The sequence below is a fragment of the Electrophorus electricus genome, chromosome 5 (genome assembly GCF_013358815.1).
Source record: "Electrophorus electricus isolate fEleEle1 chromosome 5, fEleEle1.pri, whole genome shotgun sequence".
NCBI lineage: Eukaryota > Metazoa > Chordata > Actinopteri > Gymnotiformes > Gymnotidae > Electrophorus > Electrophorus electricus.
Window position 1 is genome coordinate 24923243 of NC_049539.1, and position 12500 is coordinate 24935742.

The following is a 12500-nucleotide window of genomic DNA, read 5'->3' on the forward strand; positions in this document are numbered from 1 at the left end:
GAGGTGTGAACAACTCAGTCTCTGTTTGTGTGTGTGTGTGTGTGTGTGAAAGAGAGCCATCTGCACTGGGTTCATAAGCATGATCTAATAACTCACACAGGACTGAACTGACAAGATTGGCTCATCACACACAGGCGCACATGCAAGCACTCCGATTGTTTTAATATTCATATAAAATACGCTTTACGCCATGGGTGGAAATTACAGGGGGACGAGGGGTCCTGACACCCCCACCCCCAAAATCAGAGCTGTCCCCATCAATGCCCCTCCCCCCTCCTCACAGTGGTTTGGTCCAGTGCCTCCCATCACCTGAACCCACACACATTAGCCCTCGGTACGAGTGTACTTTATACAGTATTTATTATAGTAATAAGTGTTTAATACAGCAGTACTTTATACAGTATTTATTATAGTAATAAGTGTTTAATACAGCAGTACTTCATGCAGTATATATTATAGTAATAAGTGTTTAATACAGCAGTACTTCATACAGTATATATTATAGTAAGAAGTGTTTAATACAGCAGTACTTTATACAGTATTTATTATAGTAATAAGTTTAATACAGCAGTACTTCATACAGTATATATTATAGTAATAAGTGTTTAATACAGCAGTACTTCATACTGTATATATTATAGTAATAAGTGTTTAATACAGCAATACTTCATACAGTATATATTATAGTAATAAGTGTTTAATACAGCAGTACTTCATACAGTATATATTATAGTAATAAGTGTTTAATACAGCAGTACTTTTTACAGTATTTATTAGAGTAAAAAGTGTTTAATACAGTATTACTTTATACAGTATATATTATAGTAATAAGTGTTTAATACAGTAGTACTTTATACAGTATATATTATAGTAATAAGTGTTTCATACAGCAGTATTTTATACAGTATGTATTATAGTAATAAGTGTTTAATACCACAGTACTTTTTACAGTATTTATTAGAGTAAAAAGTGTTTAATACAGTATTACTTTATACAGTATATATTATAGTAATAAGTGTTTAATACAGTAGTACTTTATACAGTATATATTATAGTAATAAGTGTTTCATACAGCAGTATTTTATACAGTATGTATTATAGTAATAAGTGTTTAATACCGCAGTACTTTATAAAGTATATATTATAGTAATAAGTGTTTCATACAGTAGTACTTTAAACAGTATATATTATAGTAATAGGTGTTTAATACAGCAGTACTTTATACAGTATATATTATAGTAATAAGAGTTTAATACAGCAGTACTTTATACAGTATATATTATAGTAATAAGTGTTTAATACAGCAGTACTTTATACAGTATATATTATAGTAATAAGTGTTTAATACAGCAGTACTTCATACTGTATATATTATAGTAATAAGTGTTTAATACAGCAGTACTTTATACAGTATATATTATAGTAATAAGTGTTTAATACAGTAGTCCTTTATACAGTATATATTATAGTAATAAGTGTTTCATACAGCAGTACTTTATACAGTATATATTATAGTAATAAGAGTTTAATACAGCAGTACTTTATACAGTATATATTATACTAATAAGTGTTTAATACAGCAGTACTTCATACTGTATATATTATAGTAATAAGTGTTTAATACAGCAGTACTTTATAGTTTATATTATAGTAATAAGTGTTTAATACAGTAGTACTTTATACTGTATGTATTATAGTAATAAGTGTTTAATACAGCAGTACTTTATAAGGTATATATTATAGTAATAAGTGTTTAATACAGCAGTACTTTATAAGGTATATATTATAGTAATAAGTGTTTAATACAGCAGTACTTTATACAGTATATATTATAGTACTAAGTGTTTAATACAGTACTACTTTATACTGTATATATTATAGTAATAAGCGTTTAATACAGCAGTACTTTATAAGGTATATATTATAGTAATAAGTGTTTAATACAGCAGTACTTTATAAGGTATATATTATAGTAATAAGTGTTTAATACAGCAGTACTTTATAAGGTATATATTATAGTAATAAGTGTTTAATACAGCAGTACTTCATACAGTATATATTATAGTAATAAGTGTTTAATACAGCAGTACTTCATACAGTATATATTATAGTAATAAGTGTTTAATACAGCAGTACTTTATAAGGTATATATTATAGTAATAAGTGTTTCCTCTATATACATTTAATACAACAGTACTGGTGTAGCACCTTTGTCGCCCCCTACAGGAACTCAGGAACTGCCCTTGAGAAAGTTTTCTGTCTATTGCCCCCCGTAAAAAGAAATATCTGTCCCTACGTGTCCCTAATTTATCTTAAACTGAAAGATTGAAATGCAGCAACTTACAAACATATTCATTCTCAATCTCTCTCTATCTCTATCTATCTATCTAGCTCTCTCTTTCTCTCTCTCTCTCTCTCTCTCTCTCTCTCTCTCTCTCTCTCCCTCTGTCTCTCACTCTAATAGCTCTGGGGGTCTTTTTTGGCTGGGCCAGCACCCTGGGAGCCCACACTGGTTTGAAAGGCCTCTAATCCCTGTACTCTGTGAAGTGTGAAGCCCTTTGATGCCAGGGCCAGCACCCTGTCAACAGATGATGGGAGGAGAGGAGCGAGGGATGAGAGGAGAAGAGAGGAGCGAGGGAGGAGAGGAGAGGAGAGGGTAACAGTGAGGGGTTGTTGTGTCTGGGTTGAAAGTGCATGCTGATCAGAGTGCTCTGCTCTCTCCTGCTATAGCGGAAAGCAGAAAAGCCTGCTGCACTAACATGTGGCCCACCCGCACGCCTTCCAAATGGGCTGGGGGTGTGTGTTTCCCCAGTCTGCTGTCAGTCTGCTTAGAAAACACACACACACACACACACACACACACACACACACACCAGCCCCTCTCCCCCCATGACAGGAGAGTCATTCCTCTTTGATGTTCCCCGACAAGCAAATTCCAGGGCAGAAGGGCGGGCAGGGAGCGGAGTGTGTGTGTGTGTGTGTGTGTGTGTGTCTCTAAGCACAGCTGTGTGACAGCCCCGGTTCCCTCTGACCCATTTAGACCACCTCCAATTAGGCACTGACAGTGCAGCACAGATCAGAGACGTTTCATTACCCTCTTCCCCAAGCGCGGAGACGCCCCGCCCCCGTCCCCTCATGGCGGGTATTCTACATCTGCCATCTGCCCCGCCGAACCCGCATTCCGCCAGTCACCTTCCTCTCCACTCACCCTCGGGCCCACGCCTGGCGCACCTGCCCCACAACCCCCCAGCATTCCGGCCGGTCCCTAGACGCCGTTTCAGGACACACCCCCTGCTCTACCGCCCTGACTGGAGTCTCTGTTTGTGGTGAAAATATTTAGCGTTTACTGTTTGCGGAGGGAAACGTCACACAAGACAGTGGCTTTGTGTGTGGTTTTTGTGGTTTGTTTGTACGTGAGTGTGTGTCTGTGTGTATGTGGGTGGATGTTTTTGAGCATATGTGGCTTCGCTTCCTTGATTGGTGGGACTCGTGTAGAAGATAAAGTCTTTAAGGCTGAATGGTAGACCTCAGTGTGGGACCAATCAGGTGAGAGCTTCTTAAGTCCTTTATGCAGGAGTCTGGAATCTTTTAGACCCATACTGCACTTCTTCATGCAGTACAACAGCTGGGCTGAATGTGTGTCAGAAAGCTCAGAGCTCTAAAACCACCTGTTCTCTGCAGAAAACCATGGATACTGCACCCCTTACACTGCACCTGTTACAATGCGCCCATTACACTACACCTGCTACGCTGTACCGTTACGCTGCACTCGTTACACTGCACCCGTTACACTGTACAGTTATGCTGCACCTGTTACACTTCACCTGTTACACTGTACTGTTTTGCGGCACTTGTTACACTGCACCCATTACGTTGCACCCATTACGCTACACCCGTTACACTGCACCCGTTACACTGCACCTATTACACTCGTTACACTGCACCCATTACGTTGCACCCATTACGCTACACCCGTTACACTGCACCCGTTACACTGCACCTATTACACTCGTTACACTGCACCCATTACGCTGTACCCATTACACTGCACCCGTTACACTGCACCCGTTACGCTGTACCCATTACGCTGCACCTGTTACACTGTACCTTTTGAGCTTTTTGAGCCAATAGCCAAACAGCTTATGAGTCACTGTCTTAATCTACACACTCCACTCTACACATTCAACACTACACACTCCACTCTACAGAATTACACACTCCACTCTACACACTATACATTACACTCTACACACTACACATTACACTCTACAAACTCCACTCTACACACTGGTCCCCTTTGGCAGCCGTAACGAGGACATGATAGCAGGGGCCTCGTAAAAGAGACGCACGTCGGGAGGTATTTCGCCTCGTGCGCTCGTCCTGCTGCTCTGGCAGGTCCCGAGGGCGTCCCGACGCTCGCTTCCCGCACGGCTGCCCCCCCCACCCCTCCCCCCAGAACACTTTTGCATAAAAACGTCATTTTTGAGGAGGCTGCAAGTCATTTGTGGAGCCTGATTTATCGCTGCTAAATGAAGTGCTTTCCCGCGCCCCCCGCACCCCAACGCCTGACTGACTGCTCCATTCTGGGTCTGAACTAAGCAGCCGTGAAATTGCCTGAATAATGTCGTTTAAATCCAATCGTACCGAGGACCTTCACCCCCCCCCCCCACCCCCAAGTGTCCGAGTGTGTGGTGTGTGTGTGTAACGCTGGAGACGCGTACAGAGAGCGAGCGTGCGACTCCCGCGCTGCCGACATCATCTTTCCTGACGACTAACTCTAAATGGAGCATTTCCCTGGACACTGGTGAGATCGCGCCATCCGAGGAGGTTTTCTGACAAGGTTGGAGCTGGAGCGGAGTTCCTCACGGCTGGTAGATCTGAACAGATGGCTTTTACGCTGTGGATTAGATCTCCTACATCTGGGCCTCTTTTCTCACTGATATAACATTAGATTTATTGAATCGTTTTTCCATATATGACCTAAAATCCACACATTTGTTGTGTTGCCAGGGGAAAGCTCTGAACCCCTGGGCCTCTCGCTGAGTCAGAAATGCTCCACAGTTCTCCAACCTTCACCACAGAAGTACAGACATCACAGGAGCTCTTTTTGGTACTTCACATCAGCTTAGTTATCTTGGGTTACACCAGCGGGTCCCACATCCGGAGCGTCTCACGAAAGTGCCGTGTGGTCCTCTCTTAGAATCGAGGCTGATACCTGGAAGAACTGCAAAATAAACACAAGCACTGTATCAAGTCACGTATCAAACACCGTATCCCGTGATACGGAACAGTAAGTGCTGGCGTGTTCAGTTCAACAGCAGTGGGACATTTCCACAGGTGCAGGATGGGGTCTTCAGTCTGCGTTTGAACGGGAAGTCCTTTCCAACGTCTGGGAAGGACAGGCCAGAGAACAGCCTGGATGCTTACACGCTCTCACTCACTCTCCTGCACCCTCTCGTTATCGCTTGCCCTCTCTTGCACAATCCGAACCTGGAGCTCCGGGGATTGCTGAGCGCGCTTGACAGAGCTGCGCCTACTGGCGTCTCCATCGAGTGGAAAGTAAAACGTAAATGCGATCGCCTCCATCGCCGTCTGGGACACACAGCTTGTCAAAACCAAGCCGTCTCTAGTGGCGGAGCTCGAAGCCGCTCCCTAATAAACCCCGCCGCCAATAAACCGCAACTGTGTCACAGTGCAATTAAAAGAAGCATTTCACTCCCTCCCTCTGACCCGGCCCGCCTCGACGCCTCGTGCCCGCCATTGCCGGTCTGCGGGGGTAACCCAGTTCGGTAAGGAGTCCAGAGGGGTGGGGGGGTGTTCAGAATCAATTTCACTAAGCAGTGGTGTATTAGAGCCTGGGGCACAGCTTAGTGGAGATTGAGTTTTTAAAGAAAAATTCGTTTAGCTGGGAATGAACCTGGAGACTTGGGAAGAAAGAGAGAGAGAGAGGTGCAGACGATGTTAGATGGAGGAAGTTCGTTGAAGGTGTTCATGGCATTCCTGTTCCGGGCAACCAGAGCAAACTTCCTCTGGTCCTGTTCACATGCGGGAAAGGACACGTCAGTGAATAATCAGTCGAATAATGGGAAGTAGATAACGCAGCGGACATTCTCTGTGTGAAAACACACACACACACTCACACTCACACACACACTCACACACACACTCACACACACACACACTCACACTCACACACACACTCACACACACACACACACACACACACACACACACACACACACACAGACACACACACACACACACTCACACACACACACACACTCACACACTCACACACACACACACACACACTCACACACACACACACACACACACACAGACACACACACACACACACACTCACAAAAAAACGATTTAGGTGACGGCACCTCTGTTGTAAGTAGACTCGTTCATGACCACGTTCTCTCTCTCTCTCTCTCTCTCTCTCTCTCTCAGGTGAAGGGAGCATGCCCGTCCTGTCGCCCCGCTACCCCAGCTCGGCGGAGCTAGACGCGTACGCGCAGAAGACGGCCAACAGCCCCCTGTCCATCAAGATCTTCCCGGCCAACGTCAGGGTCCCACAGCACAAGCACCTCAACCGCACGGTGAATGGGTTCGACACCACGGGCCAGCGCTACAGCCCCTACGCCCCCGCCCACCCACAGCCCCGCCCGGGCGCCTACCAGGGCCTGCTGGCCATCGTCCGGGTCACCTCCGCCGCCTCGTCCTCCTCCTCGTCCTCGTCCGCGAGGGCCGTGGTGAAGAGCGCGGAGGGCCGGCGGACTAAGCTGTCGCCCGCCCTGGTTGCGGCAGCGCCGTACCCGCCCCCCTGCCCCCCGGCCCACTGCCACGCGCAGGGGGGCTTCGCCGCCACCGCCCCCCCCCCCAACGTGACGCTGGCCGGGTCGGCTGTCCCGCTGGGCGGGGTCAGGGGGCTGAACCTGCCCGCCCAGTCCCACCTGCCCTCCATCCAGAGCATCATCTACCAGATCAACCAGCACTGCCAGGCCCAGGCCCTGCAGCAGGTCGCCGCGGCGCCCACCAACGCCCACCCCAGCCCCTGTAAGCAGGGCGCCGCGGTCATGGGGCTCTCCTCCGGCTCGTCCGGGGGCAGCTACGTCGCCAGCCTGGCGACGCACGCGCAGGGGAGTCTGGGCTACGCCGGGACAGTGCTGCCAGGGCAGAACGGGGACCTCGCGAAGGGCGGGGCTTACATCGAGGGTGTGGACTACATCCTCTGGCAGAAGCAGCAGCAGCAGCAGCAGCAGCAGCAGCAGGCCGTCCTGAGGATGTACAGCGGCGGGAGCGGAGGGGGCGGGGCCATAAGCAAGTCCCCCGAGTCCTGCATCCCGGGGGGCGGGGCCGTCATGGTGGGCGGCGCCCAGCTGTCGTCTTCCTCGAGGGCGTACCCGATGACGGCGAGCGTGAGCGGGGGAGGCGGGCCAGACAAGGTGAGCTCCTCCCCACTGAACTGTCTGGGGATGCAGGGCAATTTCACAGTGGGGCAGTACTTCGCTCCGCCCTGGAACAGCGTCCTCGTCACCCCCGACAGCGACTGCTACAACCCTCAGGAGCTGCCGGCGACGACGGCCCCGGCCGGCCCCGCGACCGGCCACAGGGAGCTGGGCTTCCTGCCCCACCCTCACCACCAGCTCCACAACTTCCACCACCACCACAACCACCGTGCCCCTGGCGACAGCAACGGGTGCTGCAGCCTGCCCAGCAAAGGCTTGTGCAACGCCTCTGCCCTCAGCAGCAGCCTGCAGTCGCTGGAGTACCTCATCAACGACATCCACCCACCCTGCATCAAGGAGCGCATGCTGGGTAAAGGCTACGAGACCGTCTCGGTGCCACGGCTGCTCGACCACCAGCACGCACACATCCGACTTCCTGTTTACAGATAGAGGCTCCGGGAAAGTGGGCGTGTCCGGCGCCAACGGGGGAAATGAAGAATATTCGAGACATTTCCAACCAGATACAGGGGAGTATCGAAAGGGCAGTTAGCTCCCGTAGAGAGCGATGTTGGCGTTTTTGCAGACTCCTGAGCCGCGATTGGGCGGAGCTGTTCAGGTGACGAATGCTGGAAAGCCAATCGGTGCCTCTCAGCTGAGAGGTGGGGCAGAATAGCCTGCTGGGAAGTGGGATACAGAAAGATTCCACATGAGGATTGATTTCTGTTTGTTTTGGTTTGGTTTTGGTTTTGGTTTTAACAGGGATTTTAGATTGTTTTTGTGTCCTACTGTTGATTATTTTTGTTGTTGTTGTTGTTTTCTTTCTTTGAGTTTTCTGATTGGACTAAACCTTGCGGTGATAATAATGGCTTTGTTTGGGTAGGGAACGGCTTCCACTGCTCACCGTCTCAACACTGATCCAAGTCTGTGAGCTCGTACGATGAAAAGGACGGTCTCCCAGGACCAAATGGACCAAAGTTTAAGGTTACACACACACACACACACACACACACACACACACACACACACACGCACAGAGGCCTACAAGGTACACAAATCAATTGTTACAAAGACAGAAAAATCGTACAGCATCAGTGCTTGTGAGTGTTGTTTAGGGATGATGTTAAAATACATTAAAAGAATAACTTAACTGTAAGAATTCTGATTGCACTGCTTGGTGAAGCTGAAATCTTGTAGAAGGACCTGGAAGCTGAAAACAAGTAGTTTGAATATAATGTATTTATGAAACTTGAAAACTTGAACTTATTTTTGTCATTTTATATATTTGTAGTATATAATATGCATCGGCTGCTACGGGGGGAAACAGTGTGTTTGAAACGCTTACTTTTTTATCCTTTCATTTTGGGAGCTTTTGTTTTGGGTTGTGGTTTTTTCCTCCCTCTCTTCCTGGCTGAAATCTAGTTTCTAGTTCTGATGGTCTATTCACTGGAATCCGCTGGAGTCTCTGAGTGTGGGTACGTTGCGGCGGCTGGTCACAAAAACCGGTGTTTTGACACCAAGAATCAAGGATCTGACCTATTGCCTCTGGTGTGACAGAGATTTTTTTTGGTTTTTTTTTTTCTTTTCCCTGGATGCCGCGATGTGATTGGTTTGGAGTAGCAGGCTCATCGTCCTTGGTAACCGCCCGGGTCGACCTGATTGGTCGTGCGAAGCCTAATTGCTCAGTCACATGAGCACAGTTAATTCAAGAGCGCTTAGAGCCACGGACCTGTGTGACACTTGACCATTCCTTCTTTTAAAAAAAGGTGAAACAATCATATTTCTCCACTTTTTCTCCATTTCTCTCTCTCTCTCTCTCTCTCTCTCTCGCTCTCTCTTTCTCTCTCTCTCTCTCTCTCTCTCTCTCTCTCTCTCTCTCTCTCCCCCTCCCTCCCTCTCTCCTGGAGGCGAAGTGAGAAGGCATGAATTGCCCTCTCTGCACCTGTTCCTCGCTGGCAGTCCGATCGGGGCGCTCAGAACCAGACACTTCTCTCCGACACCGAAACGTTTATTCCGACTGTGACTTCCCTGTGAATGTGCTGCACTTACCCGACCGTGAGGACTAATGCCTCGTGGGACAGAGAGACGGGACAGGACAGGACGGGGGGAGGGACCAGGAGAAATTGGATCCACTGTGCAGTCCTCTCCACTATATTAGCATTTCTTTTCTCAGTCAAGTTTAACTGGAAAATTGAATTTCTACACTCTGGAGAGGGAGGGAGGCGGGGAGAGAGAGAGTAAAGGTTTGGAGTTTCTTCAGTCAAAGGAAGAAAAACTATCTACAGTCTAGATTTTTGAAGTGCAATTATTATGACTGTAAGAAGAATTTTTTTCCCTTCTCTGAGCTCACACCAAAAAAAAACACAGAGAATGATGAAAAAAAGAAAAGATTGAACTACAGTTGTGATTCCGGTACATTCCTGCTGTCCTGTATACTCATTCCCTATCTGTTTTGAGGTGCAAAAAATAAATAAATGGATTTCAAGAATTTATTTAAAACCAATCTTGACTTCCACCATATGTCTTTATTTATTGTGTCATGGGGGAAAAAAAAGAAGCCAAAATGGCTCAGCTAAAGTGTATTTCTGTATGTGTCTGCATTAACAGGATATATATCAACCCTATATCACAAATCCGTGTTTTTTTAGCGACCTGTCCCAGAGGGTCAGTGACCGCGCCATCTGCGTAATGAGGGTGGATGGTCTTGTGCATTGCGGTCCACATGTCACAGCTGGTGATAAACTCCGGTTACGAAGCTTCACCGGCTTGTCGTGGAACTGCTCAAACACATCACAACACTAATTAACCTTCATGCAACGGTTTCCCCATCTGTTGGAATAACATTTTGACAGACCGGCGCTTTTAATAAAAACCGTATTCGAAATATCACTTCCATTTCATCACTTCAAGTAAATGCGGAACGTGTAGGATTCCTGCCGTGACCCTGGTCGCCGGGCAGAGTTATGGCTCGAGAACTTCATGAGCATCAGCTGCGGTTATATTGATATATTGTGGTTATATATGTATGTTTGTGCGTGTGTGTGTGTGTGTGTGCGTGCGTGCGTGTGTGTGTGTGTGTTTGTGCGCCTATATATGTATATATATAATTCCACAGAGTTTCCAGAGAAACAGAATGTTACAGACAGGGGTCCTACCCGTCCCCGACGCTAACCCAGTGATCAGTACCTATCCCGATGCTAACCCAGTGATGAGTAATTCAGCACTACCAGTCAGTATTGGCAGGGTCTTGGTTAAGGATGTTCATAGATACTTTAAGTAGAAACTAGACTAAGGCACTCTGGATAAGAGCATCTTCTAAATGCCAGAAATGTCATTCATCACAGCTGCATACTGAGGAAAGCTGGGGGTTAACAATGCTGGGTTAACAATGCTGGGTTAACGATGCTGGGTTAATGATGCTGGGTTAACGATGCTGAGTTAACGATGCTGGGTTAACGATGCGCTGGTCCCTCCCACAGGAGCATTACAGCCAATGGGGAAAATGGTGCTGAGGTGATTGGTTAACCTTTGGAGCGAGTACACAGAACTTGAACAGTTAATCCTACCACCTCAAAAACTGCTGTGTGTGTGTGTGTGAGAGAGAGAGAGAAAGAGAGCCAGGCAGGCATTTTAAAAGGGTCTCTGATTTGATCTCAGAGGGCTCTTCTCCCTGTGCTCTCTTTCCTGTCATCTGCCATCCTTGTTTCTCTCTCTCTCTCTCTCTCTCTCTCTCTCTCTCTCTCTCTCTCTCCCTGTCTCCCTACAGCTCTGGATTCTTCTATACTCTATCTCTCTCAGGTAACCCATCTGGGCTGATTTTCACAGGCGTTTCTGTCAAGACAGGCTGGAGTCTTCCTCCGCTCCCAAACCCTCGCTCAAAGCCCGCGCAGCCAAGGGGTCATAGCAGAATGACCCCCCTGTCATCATTGGAGTCGGTCCACCGACAACCAAAAGAGAGAGAGAGAGAGAGAGAGAGAGAGAGAGAGAGAGAAACCTAGTCAATACAACATTGTTGAGTTAAATTGAATTGGATTGAACAGAGAGAGAGAGAGAGAGAGAGAGAGAGAGAGAGATGGCAATGAAGTGAACTCCATACTGATCTGAGACCTGCTAGCCACTATTTTTCTTTTCTGTTTTTTTGTAAGGGGCAATGACTGCAGGGGGTCAGGGAGGGAGGGTGCTTCCTGTAGCCCTGACGGCATTTCTGGATTTCGATGCGCACCCACCGAGGACTCGTCCCGGTTACCCACGGTGCCGAGTGTGCGAGAAAAGGCCCCTTGTTTTTGGGGGGTCACAGTCTGGGATGCCCCCATCTTCTGGTCAGGCCCATCTTTGGTAGGTGTTGAATGTGGTCCCCCCGGGTCACCCCTAACCCCGAGACAAAGGCGAGAACAGCTTGGTGGCGGAGACAATGATGTCTCAGCCTGCGCGGGAATAATAGCATTAGCCTGCTTCCAGAGCGTTCCAGAAGAGGCACGCTCTCAGCTGTTACCCGGGAAGCACGACATATGGTCAACTATTGTCTACAAAATCCGAAAGAAGCCAGAGAGAGAGTGATGAGGGAGCAGAGAGTCTACGAGACCGACAGACAGCGACAGAATGTTTCATTCAAGGGTCTGGCTCACACGCACTTTTAGACGGAGGGTCTCTCGCACCCTGAGATACGTGCACACACTCCTTCTCACACACCTGAGAAACTGGGCTTATTTGCTTGGAATCGTCTCATTATTCTCTCGATCTGCTGTTCCCAGAGACAGCCAAGCTGTTTCCTACACAAACACAGAAAGAGAGAGTCAGCGAGTGTGTATGTGAGAAAAGGTGGGGGGTTTTTGTGTGTGTGTGTGTGTGTGTGTGTGTGTGTGTAAGTTAGCAGCACCCCTGCAGGCCAAAGCTGCTCTAGTTGGGAATGGGGATAATTGCTTCTCTCCAAATGGGTGACTTTGTGTCCCTGCCCTCTGATTGGCTCTCCAGGCATAACTAAGAGGTAAAGCCCTGCCCCTCGTATGAGATCGAGGCAGACAGACGTGCACCTGTTGGAGTTGTGTCTCC

The 12500-nt window shown here is 47.5% G+C and overlaps 1 protein-coding gene across 1 annotated transcript in view; it reads left to right on the forward strand.

Annotated features, from left to right (window-relative positions):
• Positions 1–9272, forward strand: part of fam222a (family with sequence similarity 222 member A) — a 50147-nt gene extending 40875 nt beyond the window's left edge. Inside the window, exon 3 of the mRNA XM_035526410.1 lies at positions 6457–9272. Within this exon, the coding sequence (XP_035382303.1) occupies positions 6457–7904 (1448 nt within the window). The 3' untranslated portion in view covers positions 7905–9272. The remainder of the gene's footprint in view (positions 1–6456) is intronic.
• The last annotated feature ends 3228 nt before the right edge of the window (positions 9273–12500 follow it).